This window comes from Dryas octopetala, chromosome 3 (assembly GCF_963921425.1).
Source record: "Dryas octopetala chromosome 3, drDryOcto1.1, whole genome shotgun sequence".
NCBI lineage: Eukaryota > Viridiplantae > Streptophyta > Magnoliopsida > Rosales > Rosaceae > Dryas > Dryas octopetala.
The window spans coordinates 14,570,031-14,596,175 of record NC_141368.1 but is presented as its reverse complement, the minus strand read 5'-3'; the positions used below and the strand labels follow the sequence as shown (position 1 = coordinate 14,596,175).

General features: G+C 36.0%; 1 protein-coding gene and 2 pseudogenes across 1 annotated transcript; 2 read left to right on the top strand and 1 right to left on the bottom strand.

Moving 5' to 3' along the window:
- The first annotated feature begins 2,728 nt into the window (after positions 1-2,728).
- Positions 2,729-8,998, top strand: LOC147291216 (heat shock 70 kDa protein 4-like; annotated as a pseudogene).
- Positions 8,999-14,136: 5,138 nt separating this feature from the next.
- Positions 14,137-15,874, bottom strand: LOC147291215 (uncharacterized; annotated as a pseudogene).
- Positions 15,875-16,117: 243 nt separating this feature from the next.
- Positions 16,118-23,798, top strand: LOC147291214 (O-fucosyltransferase family protein). The gene is made up of 10 exons (XM_086235180.1): positions 16,118-16,256; positions 16,342-16,510; positions 18,417-18,495; positions 19,549-19,619; positions 19,724-19,812; positions 20,486-20,609; positions 20,712-20,995; positions 22,241-22,370; positions 22,596-23,324; positions 23,502-23,798. The coding sequence occupies exons 1-9, from the start codon at positions 16,249-16,251 to the stop codon at positions 23,211-23,213; spliced, it is 1,572 nt and encodes a 523-aa protein (XP_086091306.1). The 5' UTR covers positions 16,118-16,248; the 3' UTR covers positions 23,214-23,324; positions 23,502-23,798.
- The last annotated feature ends 2,347 nt before the right edge of the window (positions 23,799-26,145 follow it).

Sequence of the window (26,145 nt, the reverse complement as noted above, 5' to 3'; positions counted from 1 at the left end):
AAGTTCTTACATTATATACTACGAGTCTTCTCTCATGAGCACTAGAATCGTCAGAATCTGATCCGAACTCGATTACTATACAATTAATGATATTGATGCCATCATATATGAGAATGTTTTCATGCATGTATAGGATAAGCGTCATGTATCGCTGTATAAAGACGTTCTGGTATAGGATGAACATCATGTATCGTAATATAGCATTCAGATCTAGACCAGTCCTCATGACCCAGGCGCTCATGTGAGAATTTCCATTATGCACTATGATAATTGAGATGTGGGTGTTTTTCTGAGAGTACGTAAGATTCTTAACGTATGGCATGGCTTCTGCTCACAAGAATAAAACAATGAATGAGCTGGAGTACTCTAGTTAATGAAACTTGATCTAGGCCTTGGGAAATGAGGAGGTGAGGCAATGCACTCAGTGTCTCTTATCTGGTTGAGCTTCTCAAATTTGAAAGGTAAAAATCACTTAAGAAGAGAAAATTTTATAGATGCCCAGTAGACAGATTACAATGCATGAATCAGACTTTTGGATGTGGTAATCGCTGTGAGTCTGGACTATTCATTGAGTCAATTGTCAACCTAATCTACGATCCAGATTCATAGTCTTGCAAAACCACTTAGATTTCAAACCACGAATCAACAACTTCCAAGTCATCTATGCCCTTCGTGGCACCAAGCTGCTTTTCTAATTCAATGTTGATACTGAGAAGTTTTTCCTTTTCACTCTGCCATTGCTAGTCAAACCCAAAAAAGAGAGAAAAGAAAACAACATTATTGTTCATGCATACATATATATATATATATATATGCAATGATTATATATATGATTGATTGTTTAATTCAAAACCTCCAAGTCAAAACAAATAATGAAATTGAACAAACCTTCCGTTCTTCTGCCAACCATGAAACCAACTCATCGGCCTTCTTTTGTTCTAAACTAACCCTCTCATTCTGAAAGGAAAAGGCACTACATCAGCTCCCAATAAATAGTAATTGCCAATATATATATAGTTCTGGCCAATAGATTATGAAAAGGAGAATACTGAACAAATAAAAAAAAAAGTTGCTAAATAATCAAGACAATATTGTATAATCTTATAAGTAGTGGGAAAAGAGTGTCATATTAATCATTGTTATTCTAATTGGATATCAATAAATTGGTACTAGAACAGCTGAAATTTCATAAGAAACTTTAATGAATTATGAGAAGGTCGTAATTCCAGTGTCAATGGAGTAATGCTCTCTTACTAAGAGCCCATAAGTTGTTAGACTATCTGACAAGAGAACATTTTTATGTGTGCGTATATATAATGTACTAGTTCATCTGTGACGGACTGTGGAGAATCATCATTATTTAATCATAACAAGACCTAATTAAATTGATTTAAAGTTAAAAGGTAGAAGAATACCATTTGCTGCAGTTGCACCTCACGCTGCTCAACAACTTTCTTAAGCTCTTTCTTCTCAGATTCACTTTGCTCAATCTCTTCCTTAAGGTCTTTCTTTTGAACCTCACTTTGCTCAAGCACCTTTTTAAGCTCTTTCTTTTCAGCATCACTCTGCTCAAGCTCTTTCTCAAGGTCTTTTTTTCGAGCTTTAATCTTCTCAAGCAGTTTCTTAAACTCTTTCTTTTCAAATTCACTATGTTTAAACTCTTTCTTAAAATGTTTCTTCTGAGCCTCACTCTGCACAAGCACTTGTTTAAGCTCTTTCTTTACAGCTTCAATCTGCTCAAGTGCTTTCTTAAACTCTTGGTTTTCAGGTTTACTCTGCTCAAGTGCTAATTTTATTAGAGCTTCCTTCTTCTTCCGAATAGACTCACCTATGTCCATTTCTTCTGAACTGCAAGAAATTTCAAACCTACAATACAGAAATACATATACATATACTTATACATATACATATAAGATTCACATTCAAATATTCAATGCGACCCCTTCAAAGCAACTAATTGAAAAAAGAACAAGGTGCAAAGTATATATATATACACATACACATACACACACAGTGAACAAAAAGTTTGCCAAAGCCTAAAACTAAGGTAAAGGGTGGATGGATACTAATTACAACCGCAGGTCCCAAACATAAGAGGTACAGGATTTACAACACTACATAATTAAGAATTAATTCTATGAAAACAGAAATCACTTCATCCAAACACAGGGTTAATTAATTTAATTTCCTGACTGTTTCTTAGCAACCAAGCAACAAAAAATTCAATTATATACATACCAGATCGATTGTCCTTAGCGAATCCTCTATTTGGTTGCCAAGAAAACGCTCAACAGAACCCCAATGACAAGGATATGTAAATTAACAATAATAACAATAGCATGGAAAGTTTAGGTGATTAATAAATGGGTGTGATCTAAGATTCTAAATAAATAGCTGACATGTCATATCTAATTAATGCATATGTGCCAAGGTGGAAAAGTCAAAGGATGTGAATCAAAAAACAAAATAGAATTAGAGTTCAATCAAAAAAATAATACAAATAAGGATTAGAGTCCAATTAACATTAGAATTAGAGTTGCAGCTTATTATTGTAGTGGATGGTTTGATTTACATTACCATTCCCCTAAGCCATTATTCATTCGGACTGCTTTCAAATTGTTCCCACTAACCTATTCGTCAGTCATCACTCTCCCAAGCATTTTCAACATTCTGTACCACCATTGTTCTTGTGTAATTTATATTTGCTCTAGATGTTTTCAAGCTGAGAATGGCAGGAGAAGAAGAGTGTGGTCATGCTATTGGGATTGATCTGGGGACAACGTACTCGTGCGTAGCAGTGTGCCGGAATGGTAATGTAGAAATCATAGTGAACGATCAGGGAAACAGGACCACTCCATCTTGTGTTGCCTTCACTGATTATGTAAAGCCTTTGGTGGGTGATGCAGCACTTAACCAGGTCCTCAGTAACCCCACCAACTCCATCTTAATGTGCAGGCCTTAATGTGCTACGTATTATAAATGAACCAACTGCAGCAGCTATTGCTTATGGCCTTGAAAAAAAGTCCGGTTGGAATAGCAAGAGAAATGTGATGATATTTGATTTGGGTGGTGGCACTCTAGATGTGTCACTACTTACCCTAGGTAATGGTGTCTTTGAAGTCAATGCCACAGCTGGAGACACTCACCTTGGTGGTGAAGACTTTGATAACACAATGGTGAACTACTGCATGCGTTGAGCACTTTAAGAGGAAGCATAAATTGGACATCAGTGAAAACTCCAAATTAAGCTCTTCGGAGGCCATGAAATGCGTGTGAGAAGGCGAAGAGGAGAGTTTCATTTACGCCTAAGACTGACATGGAGATTGATGGTTTGTATCAGGGTACTGAATTTTATATAACCGTGCCAAATTTGAAGAACTGAACATGGATTTCTTCAACAAGTGTATGGAGCTTGTGGAGAAGTGTTTGAGCGATGTTAACATGGACATAACCAGTGTCGATGATGTTGTTCTTGTTGGTGGCTCTTCTAGAATTCCCAAGGTTCAGCAACTATTACAGAATGTCTTCAAGGGGAAGAAGCTGTGCAAGAGTATTAATCCAGATGAGGCCGTGGCATATGGAGCGGCTGTTCAAGCTGCGGTCTTGAGTGCAAATGGAAATGGAAATGGGAAGCTTCAAGACTTTACTCTTTTGGATGTCACCCCTATGTCACCCCTATGTCACTTGGGGTGGAGACTGAAGGAAAACATGTCATGTTTGTTGTGATTCCAAGAAACACTAGGATTCCTATGATGATAAAAAAAAAAAAAAAAAAGGTTAATTTCAGTTTAGTACCCCAAGTTTGCTTCAAATTTCAATTTAATATCTCATGTTTTAAATCTTACAATGTCATATCTCATGTTTCTAATTCGTTACAATATCATACCTCCGTCAACAGATCTGTTAACAAATCCGTTAAATATTGATGTGGCATTCCCAAAATGCTAACTGGATGCCACGTGGCCTGAAAACATGCCACATCATGCCACGTGGCATAAAAAAATAATCAAAAATCTAGCAATTGAAAATAAAAATTCCAAAAAAAAATTTAAAAAATTCACAAAATTAATGAAAAAATTCTCAAAATTAATGAAAAAATTCTATAAAAAATGCTCACTTAAAATTCAATATTGTAATTCACTGAGAGGCATACAATTTCTCACATGTCAGTATTTTGTGAGTTCTACATGAATAATGCAATACATTAAGTAAGGATTCATGAAACTTCACATTCATCAAATAATTCCCTACTACAACAGTGTGTCCCTTCAAAATACAATTGTTATGAAGCACAAAATACAAATATTTGTTCCTTCAATTACCAGCATGAAACTGTTATACACACTATTCCAAAATGACCAAAATATAAACCTAATTGTTGGATCTAGCTATTCATTCTTTTGCAGTACCCTTCTTCATATACTTCATTTTCCCTTCCTAGTACATTGTGCATTTGATGTTCCAAATTCTTGAGTTGAGACATGTATGGGTGGTGGAAATTGTGTGGTTGGTTGGGACTCCTGTCTTGCTAGCCTAAAAGACTGCATCCAAATAACCATTAACCAAATAACCATTCAAATAACCATTAACTGTCAACTTAAATTTTTGTCTCCCTTTACATTAACCCCAAAAAAACAAAAAAACTATAAGACCAAATATTACTACTAAAGTTTTTATGGTTAGTACAGTAAACTTACCTGCTGACTGGTGACCTTTCTTGTCTTACTCTGCTTTTTTGATAAACTTGGATGATTTGTTGTTGCATATGTGGATGCCTGCATCAATAGTAATTTAGTTTTGTCAATCATTTTGGTACATTAAACACAATTATATGTCATTGAGTTTTGTGATATTACCTCACGTCTATCCTTATGTTCAAAGGTCACAAACTTCTTCTTGGGAGGTGGCTTTGCCCTTGGCTTCAAGTGTCTATGACAAGTCCTAGTATTATGGCCTTCCTCCTTACAATGCCCACATCTAAGAGTTCCTTGGCCTGTCTTCCCAAGTTTGGTTGGATTTGTTGGTTCATCAGCCTCCTTTGTTCTCTTTTTCCTTAGTCTCCATGGCTGCCTATTGTATTGTGGATGTAACATTCCAGGATTATCAGTTGGTTCCCACATCTTCATCCCATTCAAAGGTTGTATAATGTTCTTATAAGTTTCCAAGTACTTAGTTGTGTAATACAATGGATGAACATATAGTTCAGGCTTATCTTTCATAAACCAGATTGATGCAATTGCATGTGGGCATGGAATTCCTGTCAAATCATATCTTTTGCATCCACATGTGTGATGATGTAAATCCACCACATATTGCTCATTTGCACTAGCATGAACTTGAAACTTGAACCCACCAGACCATGTGACTATACATGCTGCACTAGCAACCTTGTAAGCCTCTAGCTTTTTCTGAATATTTGGGCAAATGATTCCACTGTGTTTCTTCATTGTATCCCTCCTCATTTGGATTCTTTTCATGAATAGAGTCCTAATAATCTCAAGCATAGATAATATGGGCTAGTCTCTAGCACATAATATGAAAGCATTGAAACTTTCACATAAATTATTTAAAAGCATGTCACACTTTGGATAGGTATCAAAGTGTGACTTGCTCCATTGTTGGGCTGGCCTTTCCATTAGCCAATTATGTGCATATCTGTCTAATATAAGTACTTCTTGCATGCACCTTCTAAAATAATTAACGTTGGTGGCCTTGGCTGCATTCCACAAAGCATCCTTCAAAGCTTTCCCCTTGTAAGAATTTTTAAAATTTGTGTACAAGTATCTGACACAAAACCTATGCTTGCAGTTTGGTAGTACTTTTTCAAGGCTGGAATTAACCCTTTCTGTTTGTCCGAAATAAATGTCCAACCGTACTGATTCAAAATGTTCACATCATCTGCTAGTAACATCAAAAACCATTTCCAAGCATCTTTGTTTTCCATCTCTACAATAGCATATGCAATTACCCAACTCTGGTTATTTGCATCTATGCCAACAACAACTAATTAACAAATGTCCCCCAAATGGCCCTTCCAGATGACACCCATCTAATCTAATCAAAGGTCTGCAACCATTCTTAAATCCTTTCTTGTAGGCCTCCAAGCATATGTAAATCCTCAAAAATCTTGGAACAACCTGGTTTTCAGATTCCATTTTCATCTTCACTATGGTCCCAAGGTTTGTCTTTTTAAGCTCCTCGCAATAGTCCCAAAGCTTTGAATACTGCTCTGCATGACTTCCTTCAATTAGCTTCAATGCAGCTTTCAGTGCCCTATATGCCTTTATCCTTGAAACTCTAACATTAAAGTCAGAACTGACTGTTTTCCTGAACGAATCCACTGGCCATGTAGGATTCATCCTAATTTTGTCCAGGTACTTTTGGGTAATCCAATTTGTCCTTACCAACTTATTCTCAAAAATTCTTGTGCATTGATGATGGTCCACTAACTTGGATATGCACAAGGATTCCTCACCTGGTTTCTTACCAGCCCAACAAAGCCAAGGGCAGTGCTTCCCACACTTAGCATGAATCTTCCACTTCTCATTTCTGGTAAAATGAATATCACCAAATCCATGCTTGACTAAGTATTCTGTGATGGCAGCTCTAAACACCTCAGCATTACTATAAACATCACCCAATTTGAAGTCTGGGTTTTCCATATTAGTAGCAGGGTTAAACTCACGCCACCTTCTCCTTGTTCTCTCATCTCCATCTGAAGAATAAACAGAGTTCAAGGAATATAAATCAGATTCTGCATCATCTATACCAACATCTCCCATATGGAAAAAATCTTCATCTATATCATTGTTGCCGCTATCACCCAAATTATTATCTCCCTCATTGATGACATTTGAATTTTCTTGGTCTTGATTAGTAGGGTTCACTTGTTTTAACACTTCTGCATTATCATCATCCAAGCCATACTCACTCTCAGCAAAGTCATTATCTTCATCAACCCTTCCATCATTTGCAGCATTGTCATTCCACATTTGATGCGTGGGCACATCACACAACATTTCAACATCAACAAAATCAGTCTCCTCAACTTGCTCATGCAATTCTTCATGTAGAGCATCGTTTGTCAATCCATCACCCAAGTGAGCCTCCTCAATATGCTCATGCAGCTCCTCATGCATAGCATTATTTGGGACCTCCATCTCAGCCTCTTGTTGTTCACCTACAACAAGAGATAAAGACCAAATATCAGTTAGTGGATAAATTAGAAACATCAGCTATCTCATCAGCTATGTCTTATGGTTTACTAGACAAATATAGTGGACATTCAAGCAATAAGAGAACTCATGTACCCATAATGAACTCAAAAATAAAAAAGCACATACCCATATCCCGACATTAAGATTAAAGATAAGCAAGTGGACAATAAGACCAATGTATGAACCACATTGTTTTTACATCAACCAATTTATTATTCAACCACTATATCAGTAAAGTACTACACATGGCTTAAAGCATTAAAGATTCTTCAAAAAGCCCAACAATACTATTAAAAAACCAAACCTATACTAGGCATAACACAACCATAAAGAATATTCTGGTAGACAAAGCATTACAGTAGATGGATGATTTATTTTTAAAAAAATAAAAAATAAAAAATCATACCATTAAAGAAAGCATAAACCTTACATCAAAAGAAGACAACAATGTTTTACTATTAAACAACCCTACTAGAAGACAGAAAAGTGCCTTTATCTATTGTCTATTTCAAAAACCATCACATGACAATAGGGAAAGTTGTCTAAAGATTCGACTCTATATAAATGCAAAGAAAATCACAGACTTAGAGAGAAAGAAGGAAATTGTGCTTACTGTAAGGTGGAACCTCATCCTCTTTGTCTAAACATACTTTCCGACCTATGTGGCCCTAAAGAATCTTCGATTTCTTTGTCTAAAAGTGCCTTTATCTATTGTCTATTTCAAAAACCATCACATGACAATAGGGAAAGTTGTCTAAAGATTCGACTCTATATAAATGCAAAGAAAATCACAGACTTAGAGAGAAAGAAGGAAATTGTGCTTACTGTAAGGTGGAACTTCATCATCTTTGTCTAAACATACTTTCCGACCCTTGTGGCCCTAAAGAATCTTCGATTTCTTCTTCCTTCTTGCTTTTCTCAAGTTATGACTTGAGAGTTTTTAGGGTTTTTTTATTTCAGTTTATGATTTGCAAAGTAAGGCTTTCGATTTGGGTTGAGATTCTGAGTTGGTAATGAGTTTCGAAATTGGGTGGGATTTTCAATCTGGGTAAGGGTTTCTCATTTATGTAATGGGAGGGAGATAATTCGTGATTTAAGTGTGGTTTCTTTCTTTCTGGATCTATTTGGGTGGGTGGGTAGATTTTGTTTTTCGATTATTTAGTTAAAAAAATTGATTTTAATTTGAATAGATTTAGGTTTTTTTTTTATTAATTTATTTTTCAATTTTTCAATTTTTAATTATTTTTTTTATGCCACGTGGCATTTAGCATTGCCACATAAATAACACGTCAGCAAAATAGTGGGACCTGTAAAAGCCACATCAGCATTTAACGGATCTGTTAACAGATTTGTTGACGGAGGTATGATATTGTAATGAATTGGAAACATGAGGTATAACATTGCAAGATTTAAAACATGAGGTACTAAATAGAAATTTGAAGCAAACTTGAGGTACTGAACTGAAATTAACCCTAAAAAAAACTTTAAGAATCATATATGACAACCAAGTTGCTATTTGCTTCCCCATTTTTGAGAGTGAGAGTGCAACAATAAAAAATAATAACTTTTTGGGTGAATTTAGGCTCGATGGAATTCCTCCGGCTTCTAAGGGTGTTCTTAAGTTTGAGGTTTGTTTTAATATTGATGCCAATGGCATCTTAAGTGTTTCAGCTAAATGCATGTCTAACGGACAGACAATAGAGATTACAATCACAAGTGGAATAGTGACATAAGAACATGTGGAGGAATTGAGGCAGTGGAGTATGAAGTGCATTAAGTGAAATAGCATATATGTTATTGAATCTTTTTGATGTCCTCTTAACAATTTTGCCATATTTCTAGTGTTTTGTTTAAGTTCTAATGGCCTTATCCTGACTTTACTCGAATTAATATAAATGGAGGCAGCAAATGGGCACAACTTCATGGCTAGTTGTGATTTGTCAATTAACTTATATTATGTTTAGAATTAAGACGCATTTTCTTTGTTTATGTTTCTGTTCATGAACTTAGTTTGTCCTTTATTCCAGTTCTTCCTTACTCTTCTTGATTATATTTATAAGTCTTATTGCAACATGAAAAATTGTAATTGCAAAATTTGTGTTTTGGTTTACTTTCTAGACCAAAATTAGTTTGATGTAAGCATTAGCACATGCTATTGAGTCTTAAGTGGTTATGAAAGATTCAAGTGAAGATTGAAAATAAAGTTCCAAGACTAAGTAAGAAAGGTAATGAGAGGCCTTGCTCTGATATCTAAATCAGATTAGGTGCTAGCTCTTAAAAGATGTATATTAAATCCAATCTCTTGATTCTTCTTACAAAAGAAAAAAGTGAATAATAAATTTCGGAAAACTATTTGTACACATTTTTTGTACCACTCTGTAATTGGAGAAATTCTTTCATGGCACATCTTAGGATATTCTCTCAAATGAGGTAGGACCTACAAACATGAGACTCACCTCATAAAGCTCATTGATTGTGAATCCTCTATTTGGTTGCCAAGAAAACGCTCAACGGAACCCCGATGACAAGAATATGTAAATTAACAAAAGAGAAACTTATGGCCAAAAAAGAAAAACAAAAGAGAAACTTGGTTTATAGCAGTACTAGTAGGTATATAAAGACTGATATTACTCCAATTAATATCCCTAAAGATGAAACAATTAAAAAGTCAACATTTTCATTAATTAAAATCCATCAAAGATAATGACTCTTCGTTTTTACTAAAAAGACTATTAAAATTCCCAAAATTAACACAAAGAGGCCACCCAATCCGTTCAACTTTTGCAGGAAAATAAAAATAAAAATCATCCTATTCATTTTCAAATTTCGAACCCACCATAATTATACCACTATCAACTTGGTGTATTAAGTTGGGATTTTAAAGGAGTTATACAGTTCTGCAGATTCCATGGATTCTCATGGGTATTTGTTTTATGTTTGAAATCAATCAAATTTCACTCCTAAATGAAATCCTTTAAAATTCATTAGAGATTGAATAAACCTAGATTTCAATAGAATCTATAAAATTTTGAATTGAACACACCTATATTTTCCATAGAATCTATCAAATTCCGAATTGAATACACCTAGAATTCTATGGACTTTTAAATTCTTTTTAAAATCTATTATAATCTCAATTGAATACACGCTTATCGAATTCTTAAAATCAAGATAATGGGAAGAGCTAGCCAATCCCCCATGGAAAGTTTAGGTAATTCTGTACGTAATTAATAAATGGGTGTGATCTAAGATTTTAAAATAAATAGCTGACATGTCACATCTAATTAATGCATATGTGTCAGTATTTCATTGATTCATACATGACTCACCCAAAGAATTATTAATTTTACCACAGTTAAAACACTGACATGTGTATTTTGGGATCCCAATTTGGTATATAATTTTGGGATCCCTAACATTATTGATAAACAAAATAGCATTAGAGTTTAATAAAAAAACAATATTGTAAAGTACAACACGGCTCAACTTGGATAATACAACTTATATATGAGATATGCGAGGGATATGATTAGGTCCATTAGGATAGGTTGGGGTATGTTTGTAATTATTTTTTAAAAAATAGGGGTTTGATCGAAAACTTAAAACTTTATGGGTTAAGTTTGAAAATTTGAAAATTAAATAGAAAGAGAAAGGGCTAGGGTTTCTATTGGTTTTGATCAAAATAGAAAGAGAAGAGAGCAGAGAAAAGATAAGTGACTTAAATTATTTTTCAAGGATAAAAATATATAGAGGAATTCTATGTATCCACCTTCTCCACCGATGTATTTTCATGATCATAATCGTTCATATTTTAGATAATTATTTGAAGATCATTTTTGAAAAAAATTAATTAAATTGGAAATCATTTGATCATGTAATCGTTACAAATAAATTAACGGTGAATCAAACAATTATCTAAACCGTCTGTTTATTTTATCACAGTTACATGACTAAACGATTTTCGATTTGATTATTTTTTGCAAAGATGATCTACATAGTTAGATCTAAAAAATAAATGGTTTCGATAATGAATTTGCATTGTGGAATGAGAATAATTAATGAGAAGGTCCGTGAAGAAGGTAGACTAGAGAATGTAGATAGCATTCTCCAAATATATATTGATGAATTATTTTTCAAGGATAAAAATATAAATTGACATATCCCAACCATATCTTAAAAAAAAAAAAAAAAAAAAAAACAATAACAGTATCAGTATCGATCTCACTCTCTCTATCTTGATCTCACTCACCAATGGCGGCGACAAAGAGAAACAGTCGCGCAACAGAGCCATGCATATTCACCGACGAGCAGCTTGACATCGTGTTGAACCTTTTTCAATCTTAACCTATTTATGCAAGGATTAGAGAAGAGAAAGGAGATGATAGAGGAAGAAGGAAGGAGCAGAGCTCCAATGGAGTTATTTCTATTTTCTTGATAAAACCAGAATTACAAAACTTTTTTTGCTTTGGAAAGCCGTTAGACAATTTAAGGCTTCATTCCCATAACTTGTGTGCCACCTAGCCACTCCCAATAACAACCAAAAGTCATAATCCAAGTTACAATAGTAAAACTGTAATGTAAATGAGTAAACAGTAAAAATCACAAGGTTCCTAACAATTATTCTCCCCTTGAGTTCAACCTTGTCCAGAAGGTTGTGATTGATCTATGACTAATCCTCCATGGTAGAAACTTTTGAGATAAAAACTAGACTGCTAAACCTAGAAATTTGGAAACTTAACAACAAATTCATCAAAATCTTCCCAGGTAGCCTCATCTGGAGTGTGTCCCTTCCAATGCACCAAAATCTGAACGCCTGCAACATTTCTTTTCCAGTAGATTCTTCTCTGTAAGATTGCTTCTGGCTCAACTTGCACGATTCCCTCATATGTGATCAATGGCAAGACTGCTCCTGGAACAATCTGAGAGCCCAAATGCTTCTTTAAGCAACTCACATGGAATACTGGATGAACTTTTGTGCCAGCAAGGAGTTTCAATTTGTAAGCCACCTTTCCAATCTTCTCTAGAATCTCATAAGGGCTATAATATCTAGGATGTAATTTATGATGTGAATGTGAGGCCAAAGACTGAAGCTGATAAGGAACCAACTTAAGATATACAAAATCACCAACAAAAAACTCACTCTCTGTCCTATGCTTATTTTCTTGAACTTGCATTCTGTTTTGAGCAACTTTCAGATTAGTTTCAACATCTTCAGCATTTTGTCTCTCTCAATGAGGCTTTTCTCCACTGTGTCTAGCCTTGCTGAACCCAACTCATAAGAAGAAATGTGTGGTGGAAGGTATCCATACACCAACTCAAATGGTGTAGCCTTAGAGGAAGTGTGGTAAGTTGTATTGTAGCTCCACTCAGCCCAAGGAATCCATGTCACCCATTTCTTTGCTTGGTAGCCATTGAAACACCTTAAATAGGTTTCTAAACACCTATTTACAACCTCTGTTTGTCCATCACTTTGGGGCTGATAACCAGATGACATACACAATTTTGAGCCATGTAGTTTGAACACTAGCTTCCTTCCAAAACAAACTGAGGAATATTGGATCTCTATCGCTAACAATTGTACTTGGCATTCCATGAAATTTAAGCACATTGTCAATAAATATTTGAGCTACCGTGGTTGATGTATAGGGGTGTGCCAATGCTATGAAGTGTGCGTATTTGTGAGCATGTCCACCACTACCAAAATCACTGTTTTTCCCTTGCTTAGTGGTAACCCTACAACAAAATTCATGCTTATGTCAGTCTACACATGCTCAGGGATTGGCAAAGGCTGCAACAAACCTGGAGGGGAGATTGTTTCATATTTTTTTTTGCTGGCAAATGGCACATTTAGCTACCCATTGCTTCACATCATTCTTCATACCCTGCCAATAAAACCTTTTTTTCAGCCTCTGATATGTTTTGAGCACACCTAGATGGCCTGCAGCAGGAGTTGAATGGTATTCATCAAAAACCTTGTGTCTCCATAGAAAAGATGGACTGAGAACCACTCTAGCTTGATACTTGAGAAAACCATTATCCACATGAAATTTTCTCAGCCTAGGTTGATCATCAAGGTTAGAATCCAAAGAAGCTACCTCTTGCAATTTATTAAGGATCCACTCATCCTGCCATCCAAAATAAAGGTAAGATATGGCTTGGAGCTTAATTGTAGACTCTTCTAGTTGTTGCGAACCATGCATTCTTGAGAGTGCATCAGCAACAATATTGTCCACACCATGTTTGTACTGGATTTCATAGTCATACCCCAAGAGTTTGACTGCCCATTTTTGCTGAAAGGGTGTGTTTGCTCTATGTGTTAAGAAAAACTTGAGACTATTGTGATCAGTTTTGATCACAAAATGTCTTCCTTGGAGATAATTCTGTCATTTCTTGATTGCAGAGACAATTGCAATCAGCTCTTTTTCATAGACTGAAAGGGCTTGATTCTTGGGCCTAAGGGCTTGGCTTGTAAATGCTATAGGTCTTCCCCTTTGTTGTAGCACAACTCTTATCCCATTCCCAGAAGCATCACATTCAAGAATAAAGGGAATGTTAAAATTAGGAAGAGGCAAGACTTGTGGGGATACCATTATATCTTTGTAGCTTCATTATCCCAATGAAATCCATCCTTCTTAGTGAGCTTGTACAATGGTTGGCAAATTTTGCCATAACCAAGTACAAGCTTTCTGTAGTAACTAGTGAGGCCTAAGAAACCTCTCAATTCCTTCACATTTCAAGGTACTGGCCAATCCACAATGGCCTTGAGCTTGGAGGGATCAACAGAAACCCCATCCCTGGAGCCTATATGGCCCAAATAATCCACTTTACATTGTCCGAAAGCACATTTTTGTTTCTTAACATATAGCTGGTTGTCTTGTAATACCTGCAAAGCCTGTTGAAGGTGTTTGAAATGATCCTCTCAAGTGCTACTAAAGATTAGGATGTCATAAAAAAATACCAGAAGAAATTTCCTCAAATAGGGCTTAAACAAGTCATTCATCAAGTTTTGGAAAGTGGTTGGAGCATTGGTGAGCCCAAATGACATCACCATAAATTCATAGTGTCCTTCATGAGTTCTGAAGGTTGTCTTTTCAATATCTTCAGAGCTCATTCTTATCTGGTGATAGCCTGATCTCAAGTCCAATTTGGTGAAGTATTGGGCACCAAATAGTTCAACTAGCAAGTCGTCAATAAGAAAAATTAGGTACTTGTCCTTGATTGTGAGCTGATTAAGCTCCCTATAGTCCATGCACATCCTCTATGTGCCTTCCTTTTTCTTAACTAGCAGCACGAGTAAAGAGAAAGGACTATGACTAGGCCTTATAAACCCTAAATTGAGTAATTCTTGGACTGCTTTCTCAATCTCTGCCTTTTGTAATGGTCCATAGTGGTAGGGCCTTATACTTGGGGGTTTCGCACCATGAACCAGGGGTATCTTGTGATCATGAGGCCTGCTGGGAGGCAATGTAGATGGATTTTGAAACACTGCGTCGAAAGAATGTAACACCGTCTACAATTCCTCAACTTGCTTGCTACTCAAATCACTGGCCTCAAGTTTTTTCAGCTTCAATTGAATACAAGTGTAGGCCCAAACTAAAAGTCATTAACTCATTTTCAATCTGATGTACAGATGCTTCTTAAATCAAGGGGGCTTGAGTATCAATACTAGACAAGTGGTATAAGATTGAGTTCATAGTGAACTCCATAGTGAGGAGTTGGAAATCCCACAAAATTGGGCTTACAGAGGCTAGCCACTTGATTCCTAATACTATGTCACAACCCTCTAAAGGCAATACATACATTTCAACATCATACGTATAACTCCCCATATCTCAAGGAACCTTCAAACACCCACTGCCTTTTACTTTCCCACCATCTGCAATCATGACCTCAAACTCACTAGTTGTGTGAGCTAACCACCCCATTCTTTTAACCAACCTAGAGTCCACAAAATTATGTGTACTCCCAGAATCTAACAGCACTCTTACAGCATAATTCCCAATCATTCTCTTCACTTTCATGGTTTTGAGTGACTGCTTGGCTTCAATGCCATAAAATGCACATTCACTTAACTCCATATGTTGCAACGCACCCATAGAATCAGTGGTGTTTCCTTTGTCCACCACAAGCTCCTTATCTGTAAACTCTTCATCCTCAATATCAAAGTTCACATCAAGCAAGAGAAGCTGCTTTTGATTGCACCGATGGCCTCTATTATATTTCTCATCACAGTAGAAACAAAGCCCTTTGGACCTCTTGTTTTGCACCTCCTCTGGAGTGAGTTTTTTAACTGGTATATTACCAAACTTGGGAAGGGTGTTGGACCCAAATTTAGTGGATGTATTGGTGTGGATTGGTGGAGCTGGAAGGGCTAATGGTTGGGTTTTAACATTGGGGTTGGATTTGGGAGGAACATGTTTCAATTAAGTGAGCTTGGTATCCATCTGGACAACAATGGAAATTGCCTCATGAACATTGGCTGGTTTGAATAGCTTAACATCAAATTTCAACTCATTTTTTAAACCACCCAAAAAGCAACTCTTAAGCAACACAGGTCCAACGTCTCTAGTACGAGTAGCTAATTGACGAAATTCATAGATATAGTCCTTGAGAGTAGCCTGTTTGCTTGAGCTTAAAAAGTGCCTAGACACTATCATCGAATTCATAAGGCCCAAACTCCTTGCAAAAGGCCCCAATGAAGTCCTCCCAACGAGGCGTGGTGACAAGGCAGTTCATCCACCTGAACCACTGCAAGTTTGGGGCATTACCATAAATAGCATCATAGTTTGGGGCACTACCATAAATAGCATCATAGTTTGGGGCACGAGTGATAGTTTGGGGCATTACCATAAATAGCGACCCGCCCCGTTGCTATCACTCGACACAGTGATAGTTTGGGGCGTTACCATAAATAGCATCATAGTTGAATTGTTTATTATTATTTTTTGGGTCTGATACTATCTATTTTTCAGCGACACCGAGATTAAAGAAAGTGGCAGTTGAACTGTAGAGAAGCTCAACGTCTCAAACAATGCGAAGGTGTAGCTTCTTCACTCCGACTCTAAACTTTTCCAGAGAACCAAACAGAGCTGATCCTAATTTTCTCGGTTTTAATTTGATGCAGACCGGGGCTTCATCATCGGCAGTATGCGAAGCAATCAGGAGGAGGAGGAGGGGTGAAGGGCATGATTGCGAAGCTAGTGATCGTTGTCGTTGTCCTCTTGATCTGCACCGTTTCGTTGCTGTTCACGTCGACGGGCAATGGTGATGGTGGATCTGGCTATCACTCCGAGGTTAGTTGAAAGCAGAGATTTGAAATGATTTGGTTCAATTCTAGTTTTGGAATTCTGAGACAGACATTTCTTTTCTCAGAACCCTAATGCAATGGTTTTATATTCATTATAATAGTAGAGACCTGGAGATGGGTATATTAGTTTCATTATCTGTTTACCTGAATTAGTGATAAGGATGAAATATGCTTAGTTTGGATTGATGGTTCCAGCTTTAAGTCGGTGGGTTACTTAATTTATGCTAATCTGTAAGGCAAATGCTACTTACTCTTGGATTACTTTGGGATTTGGATTTCTGTTTATTAGAATCAGTGTCTTTGGAGAAGTTAATCATATTAGCTAGATATGTATATCATGTTGAAGCAGTGGTTTGAGTGCTATTAAGATTTTTGGATGCATTCAAATGACCCATAACTAAATGATGTAGGACAATAGTAAGAGAAAAGAAGAAAAGAGTGATCCGGACTCACTCCAATAGAGAACTTAGATGAATTTCTGCGTTGCACAGGCCTACGGCATCTCACCGAAGGCGTCTTGGATTCACTCCAAGTCAACTCATTCTTCACACACAAGGATGACAGTCGCAAGAACTTTAATTCTTTCACTATTAACTTACTTTCAAAAGTAACCCCTTTTATGGGACCATTGGCACATAAATCATTGAAAACACCGAAATTAATACACTTAGAAATGCTAAAAGACACAATTCATGACACCTTATATAATGATCATGTGACATAGAGAGACTCAAAGACAATGGACCTAAAATACATGTGTAAATTGCATTTATTAAAGGCTTGTTCGCACAAATGCCCCTTAGAAATAACTTTCATTCTCACTTTGCCCCCTTAAAGTTTAATCTTCTCACTTTGCCCCCCGAATTTTACAAACCCTTTCAGTAAGTTATATTCCGTCAAGTCCGTCAATGACTCCGTCAAGTAAAATACTAGAATACTTATCCACGTAAGTGCCACGTCGGATTTTTTAACAGTCATTGACGGAAGTGATGAAATATAGGGTTTGTAAAGTTCGGGGGGCAAAGTGAGAAGATTAAAGTTTAAAAGGGCAAAGTGAGAATGAAATGTACTTTCAAGGGACATTTGAGCAAATAAGCCTTTATTAAAAGTACAAAGACTCTTAATCATATGGTAGTACTTGGAGCCACTTATTTATTTTACTTTGAACTTGGCTCCTGCATCACTAAATGCCTTTGATTGCCTTTTGCTACCTATTTACTGAGAAATATCACTGTTATGGATAAGATTGTTGAAAATTCAGGATCCATAATGTCAAGGTAATGGATTGATAATAACTAAAATTGATTTTTTTTTTTTCCTTCTTATCACTGGAAAAGATAATGAGGATGATGATCTTATATCTTTTAACAAGCTGATCAAGATGACTGGTTTGTGAAAACAAAAATTTATGTAACAAGCAAAGAAATCAGGCATAAAGTACTAAGGTCACATGATTCACATCTAATATTACAATATTTTTTTTTCTTTGTAAAACAAGAAAGGGGAAAAAAGAACTCACATTCCGAAGTACCCCTCTGAGATGCTTTTAATAATAAATCAGCACCTCAATGTTACTAGGGATTTTCTGTGGTGTATTCATTGGCGACCCAGTAAAAAAAGGGGGGGGGGGGGGGGGGGAATGAGGCAAAGGTGAAGTTATAATATTTACAAGCGTAGAAGTAATTCATATATGTCTACAATAGGGATAACAAAGGTGAGATAGCATTTTTAGTTTGTTCCTTAAATCATATATCTTCCTTTGTGTTCAAAATACTCTGAAAGTTTCATTCAAGGCAGACAATCTTATGTTAAAGAATTCCTGTAACAGTGGAACTGCTTGATATGTATTTGTTGGAACTTTGACTTTGAATTCTCTGGCCATGTATATGCAGATCAAATTGGAAGAACTTTGGAGAAGTGCTGATTCTGGTGGTTGGAGACCATCATCAGCTCCACGATCTGATTGGCCTCGTATGTCTTTTCCTCTTTCTCAAAGAATATTAGGGTCTGTCTGATAACGTTTTACAGAATTATTTTCAGAAAACATTTCCATGAAATGAAAACGAGAAATTGAATTTGTATCTTTAAGATGTGAGAATGCGTCTGGTAAACTAATTCAAAAACAAATTGCTGAAAACAAAAATAGTAAAAACATGTCTGGTACAAATATATGAAAATAGTAAAAATCATGAATATGCATTCAAAACTTGTTTAGAACATATTAATCTAAATGATACAAAATCTCATTACATCTACAGACCTAATAGTTTGAATAGATTAAAAAAAAGAAAAAACAATAAAATTACTTCAATTATACAATTAACAAGTCTGTATGCTCCAACCCCGTTTACATCCCTACTCTTTTTTTAAATGAGAGAACGAACCTAAACCCATAAAATTAGCACATGAGTTCTCTTGCACCATTGATAATCATTCAACGCAAAAAAAAAATTAAGCTCTTTAGTATATACCCATAAAGCTTCAACCCAAAATGAAGAAGTAAGGGAAGGTTATCACGTTTTTTTCTTTCTTATAATAAAGAACAGATCTCGAAGATATGAAAATTCAGCAATAATCAACTAGTTGACCATGGTCCCTCTGTGGAATCTTCAATTTCTCTTTGCCTTGGGGTTCTTCAAGGAAGCTTTTTTAGAAGAAAAGAGAATCAACCAGAAGGAAGGATTCTGGAGAGAGTGAGAGAGGAAGATAGTTTTAGATCTGCGTCAATCGCACAAGATGGAGTGTCTTTGTTGTTTCCCGTGTTTTCTCTTTTTACTAAATTGGAGTTTGAAAATGAGAAAATGTCAAATGATTGTTTTCCAACTTAAAGAGCAACTTTCAAATCATTTCCAAAATATCATGTCCCGTGTTTTCCTGTATCGCCCACCGAACACAAATTACAACCATTTTCATTCTTGCAAAACAGAAAACAGGATCGCAAAACATTACCAAATGGACCCTTATGCTTTGGTTTTTTAAAATCTCATTTTAAATTTTTTTTATGCTAATTCTACTTTGTGACAGCTCCACCAAACGAGACTAACGGCTATCTACGTGTGCGCTGTAATGGTGGCCTCAATCAACAACGTAGTGCGGTTTGTATCTTTTTCTTTCTTCCCAATGACCTAAAATTACATTTTTCATCCTTGGTTCTTATGAGGATAATATTTGTCTTTTGTTACTCTCTTGGGTGGTTTAGATCTGTAATGCAGTTCTTGCGGCAAGAATCATGAATGCTACACTTGTGCTGCCTGAACTGGATGCAAACTCTTTCTGGCATGATGACAGGTATCTATTTTCAATGGTTGTGTGACCCTTAATTCACATGTACAGATTTTGTTTTTACCTGGTGTATTCGAATTCATTCTTTTTTAGAACTGTTAAATTTGTATTTTCTGATTGAGGCTATTAAACCAAGAGAGACGTGGTAGATAAGATTTAATACTCACCTTGATTCCTCGCCGCTTGGTGATTCTCTCAATATGAATTATAATACTTGCAGATTTAATTAGGATTAAGAAATATTAACTTTTTTGCTTTGGATTAATAGCTCATCAGATGGGTTAACATCACAGTGTAGAGCTCTTTCCATTAATATGAGGTCTCAAGGAAATAGGCTTAGAGATATTATTGTAGCAATTTTTTTTTCTTTTGTTTGGCTTGAATATAATTATAGAAGTTCAATTTCCAACTATGGAAAATTAAAGCTTCACAATAATTGCATCAATGCATTTTCCTGTTAAACGCTTGGCATCTTTTTGGTTTCATATAAATATCTGCTTTCATACTTATCATTACAACATAAATAATATATTTTCTTGGGAAAAAGAAAGAATTATTTTCCGAGGAACTGAGTTATGTATCTACTGTACTCTCATTATTTATTAAAAGCTGTTTTGTATAAATGCTATTAAATATTAAATGATTTTAAGTGCAGTTGTGTTATCTTTACCATGTGCAGTGGTTTCCGGGGAATCTATGATGTTGAGCATTTTATCAAGTCATTGAGGTATGATGTAAAAATTGTAGAAAAAATGCCAGAAATTCGCAAAAATGGAAAGACCAAGAAGATAAAAGCTGTACAGGTAAAAAATCCGTGTTTGTTTTCATCATGTCCACAATCAGAAATAATTTTTAGTGCTCCAATAGGTTTGAAATTTTACTCTCTTCTCTAAACCTTGACTCAGCTCCGTCCTGAAAGAGATGCTCCTATCAGTTGGTATACTACAGAAGCTCTTGAGAAAATGAAGGAGCATGGTGCTATCTATCTTACACCGTTTTCACATCGTTTGGCAGAAGAAATTGACAACCCTGAGTACCAACGGTTGAGGTGCAGAGTTAACTATCATGCTCTGAGATTTAAGCCAAATATTATGAAGATAAGTCAATCAATAGTTGATAAGCTTCGCGCACAAGGTCACTTCATGTCTATACATCTTCGTTTTGAGATGGATATGTTGGCATTCGCTGGGTATGTTCTTATCTGATTATCTTTTACTGTTCACGCTTTCATGTGCATGAGGCCTGGGGGTGGAGGGTCAGGTGTAAAATAATTGGTTGACTTTGTTGCACATGTGAAATGTCTGCTTATAAGAGAAGAATGTTATAGGAATGAGAAAACCAAACCAAACCACACACACATTCACATGTAGGCGCACACAAACACACGTTGGGTTAAAATGGAATTAAGTCAAAGATTTGATGGTACTTTTGTAAAATAATTAGGGTGCGGTGAGAGTGGAGGCTCCCTTTAACCTGCCCCTGCCTGAAATTTGAGTAGGGTTAGATTGCTTCTATCCCTATGCACAACTAATGCCCTGAGTGATGGAGAACAAGGAGACAGATGGGATACAAGAAAAACTGGGTCAAAAATTTAGCGCAACAAACTTAATCTTGTATTTCAGTATTCGACCCAAAAGAAAAAAAAAATGTTTATTCAGTATCAAATATCAATAAGCTAAAGCCACTAAACTAGGACTACAAGCACAAGAATGGCCTATCTATATAGCCAAACTAATAATAAGTTTTCATAATCATAAGATGGCTTAATAGCCATTTTGCGCCCTCAACTATGACCCTTGTGTCAAATTGCCCTCCATTAAAAATTCGGTAAAGGTATCAAACTTTTAAAAAATAGGTCAAATTGCTCTATTTTTGCCTTTATTTTGACCACATCATCAACCATGTATCCTCTAGAATTGTAAGTCGAAACCATCAATCATTGTTTATTGCTTTATTTATGATAATTTAGGGGTTTTGTTATCTTATGTACTATTTTATTATTATTGTTTTAGGTTATTAATACTATGAGATTTTATTGTCAGTGTGCCTATATGAATAGGGCACTTTTGTCTTTGGGAACTTGGTTTTGTCTTTTGCCTAATCGATGTCAAACCAATCTGTGTCCTATATCTCAACTGGTTCAGTGGTAAGTTCTTGATGAAATTCTACATAACATGAGGACTGATGGATTATTCTCCACTATATCATACCAAGCAAGTATTCTTCTGTTTAGTATGCATAGCTAGACAAGGGGTACAATCTGTTTGTTTCATGATTGAAATAGTTCATGAGTTCAGATTTTGAAATTATCCGACAATCTCTTAACATCTAGACAAGGGGTACAATCTGTTTGTTTCATGATTGAAATAGTTCATGAGTTCAGATTTTGAAATTATCCGACAATCTCTTAACATCTGGTATGATTTTTCTGCAGGTGCTTCGACATTTTTAACCCCAAAGAGCAAGAGATTTTGAAGAAGTACCGAAAAGAAAATTTTGCACCAAAGAAGCTTGTCTACAAAGAACGAAGAGCCATTGGAAAATGCCCATTAACTCCAGAAGAGGTAATATTATCTTTCTTGTTAATGTTTTTTTTATTTGTTGGTGAAAAAGGTTGTTTATTCTGCCAATGATTGGAGCACATCAATATTTGGGTCACAACCTTACCCTGGATGGCTGTTACCTTGCATCAGTATCTTATTAAGTTTTTCTTATCATTTTGGGGTAGCAGGCAATAAATGCTATTTCCTATATAAAATACTAACACAATTATGACCATTTGGACGCAGGTTGGTCTTATTTTACGTGCAATGGGGTTTAACAATTCTACCAGGATATACCTAGCTGCTGGTGAACTATTTGGTGGGGAGAGATTCATGAAACCATTTCGGGCTTTGTTCCCTCACCTTGAGAACCACAGTTCTGTGGAGCCCACAGATGAGCTAGCAGAGAACACCCAGGGATTGTTAGGGTCTGCAGTGGATTACATGGTTTGTCTCCTCTCTGATATTTTTATGCCTACATACGATGGCCCTAGCAACTTTGCCAACAATCTCCTTGGGCACCGCCTCTATTATGGCTTCCGGACCACAATTAGACCAGATAGGAAGGCTCTTGCTCCAATCTTCATTGGTCGTGAGAAGGGACAAACAGCAGGTTTTGAAGAAGCTGTTAGGCAAGCCATGCTCAAAACAAACCTTGGTGGGCCCCACAAGCGCATTTCACCTGAGTCTTTCTATACAAATTCTTGGCCAGAATGTTTCTGCCAGACATCTCCAAAGAATCCGGCAGATAAGTGTCCACCAGATAATGTTTTGGAAATTCTTAACAGCCAGTTAAGTGAAGCCACTGATGACCCAGAATCCTTGACCCAATCAAATTCAACAATATCTGTAGATGGAAGATGAGAAAGTGGCCTCATGATTTTTGGTTGGAGATTGTTCGACTACCATACTAATGAACCCCTGTATGCCTAATTGATAAGGAAAGGATTTCCAGGATCATGCTCTGCCTTTCAGGTAATCCTTTGATTTATACTTTTGTTGGTCTGTTCTGTTTTGTATCCATATATTCAATTTTGTTTTATTCATCATTTGGACATTTAATAGATTTTCATGTTCCTCTTGATCTTATAAGCTGATGGTTTCTCAGTATTTCTGATTTTCTGGTTTCAATTATTTGGTGATTCGAGACAGGTTCCATGTTGGTGATTTGAATTTTGAGGTAGGGTCATGTTACTGTTATATGGGGTTCAGACCATGGTGCTTCAGTACACGGACTTGCCTTACACTGATGCATGGGCCGGAAAACACACGAGCTACGTTGATAGTTAGCAGATTCGTTATGTTGTGATCTAATTTTACTTCTGATTCAAGATATGGTATGATAACTGATTGAGTTGTATGAGTTGACTTGTATAAGTTGTATGTTTCTGCCATGTATGACTAATCATAGTTTATAAAGATTTTCTAGTCTTGCCTTGCAAAATGCAATTATTAAATTTCTTGTCGTACTCGTTCTAGTTTTGATGCACAGTGGGAAAGTTAGGATTTTGACTTATGAGAGAACTGTAGAGGGAAATTTATGAAATATCCCATTGAAATATCGTTTTAGCCCTTCTATTTAAAAAAGGGAAAACACACGTTTTCATGCATGTATGGGATGGGCGTCATGTATCGTTGTATAAAGACGTTCTGGTATATGATAAACATCATGTATCGTAATATAGCATTCAGATCTAGACCAGTCCTCATGACCTAGGCGCTCTTCTGAGAATTTCCATTACGCACTATGATAATTGAGATGTGAGTGTTTTTCTGAGCTAGTGTAAGATTCTTAATGTATGGCATGGTTTCTGCTCACAAAAATAAAACAATGAATGAGCTGGAGTACTCTAGTTAATGAAACTTGATCTAGGCCTTGGGAAATGAGGAGGTGAGGCAATGCACTCAGTGTCTCTTATCTGGTTGAGCTTCTCAAATTTGAAAGGTAAAAATCACTTAAGAAGAGAAAATTTTATAGATGCCCAGTAGACAGATTACAATGCATAAATCAGACTTTTGGATGTGGTAATCGCTGTGAGTCTGGACTATTCATTTGAGTCAATTGCCAACCTAATCTATCTACGATCCAGATTCATAGTCTTGGAAACCCACTTAGATTTCAAACCACGAATCAACAACTTCCAAGTCACCTATGCCCTTCGTGGCACCAAGCTGCTTTTCCAATTCAATGTTGATACTGAGAAGTTTTTCCTTTTCACTCTGCCATTGCTAGTCAAACCCAAAAAAAAAGAAAAGAAAACAACATTATTGTTCATGCATACATATATATATATATATATGCAATGATTATATATATGATTGATTGTTTAATCCAAAACCTCCAAGTCAAAACAAATAATGAAATTGAACAAACCTTCCGTTCTTCTGCCAACCATGAAACCAACTCATCGGCCTTCTTTTGTTCTAAACTAACCCTCTCATTCTGAAAGGAAAAGGCATTACATCAACTCCCAATAAATAGTAATTGCCAATATATAGTTCTGGCCAATAGATTATGAAAAGGAGAATACTGAACAAATAAAAAAAGAGTACGTTGCTAAATAATCAAGATAATATTGTACAATCTTATCAGTAGTGGGAAAAGAGTGTCATATTAATCGTTGTTATTCTAATTGGATATCAATATATAGATTGGTGCTGGAACAGCAGAAATTTCATAAGAAACTTTAATGACTTATGAGAAGGTTGTAATCTCATTGTCAATGGAGTAATGCTCTCTTACTAAGGTCCAGAAATTGTTAGACCATATGACAAGAGAACATTTTTATGTCTGGGTGCGTATATATAATGTACTAGTTCATCTGTGACGGACTGCGGAGAATCATCATTATTTAATCATAACAAGACCTAATTAAATTGATTTAAAGTTAAAAGGTAGAAGAATACCATTTGCTGCAGTTGCACCTCACGCTGCTCAACAACTTTCTTAAGCTCTTTCTTCTCAGATTCACTTTGCTCAATCTCTTCCTTAAGGTCTTTCTTTTGAACCTCACTTTGCTCAAGCACCTTTTGAAGCTCTTTCTTTTCAGCATCACTCTGCTCAAGCTCTTTCTCAAGGTCTTTTTTTCGAGCTTTAATCTTCCCAAGCAGTTTCTTAAACTCTTTCTTTTCAAATTCACAATGTTTAAGCTCTTTCTTAAGATCTTTCTTCTGAGCCTCACTCTGCTTAAGCACTTCTTTCAGCTCTTTCTTTACAGCTTCAATCTGCTCAAGTGCTTTGTTAAACTCTTGGTTTTCAGGTTTACTCTGCTCAAGTGCTAATTTTATTAGCTTCTTCTTCCAAATAGACTCACCTATGTCCATTTCTTCTGAACTGCAAGAAATTTCAAACCTACAATACAGAAATACATATACATATAAGATTCACATTCAATGCGACCCCTTCAAAGGAACTAATTAAAAAAAGAACAAGGTGCAAAGTATATATATACACACACACAGAGTGAAGAAAAAGTTTGCCAAAGCCTAAAACTAAGGGTGGATACTATTACAACAGCAGGTCCCAAACATAAGAGGTACAGGATTTACAACACTACATAAGAATTTCTATGAAAACAGAAATTACTTCATCCAAACACAGGGTTAATTAATTTAAGGGTCCATTAACATACAGGTATTAGCATCTAAATTTATTAACCAAAACCACCTAAAGCCCCTTTCTTTCTTTGCGGGCCAACTATCACAATTCCATTATTCCTTGCGGACACCACATCCACTGGATAACAAAAATTAAAAATACCTGCTGTGTCCTCACCAGCTGTAACATGCCAAAACA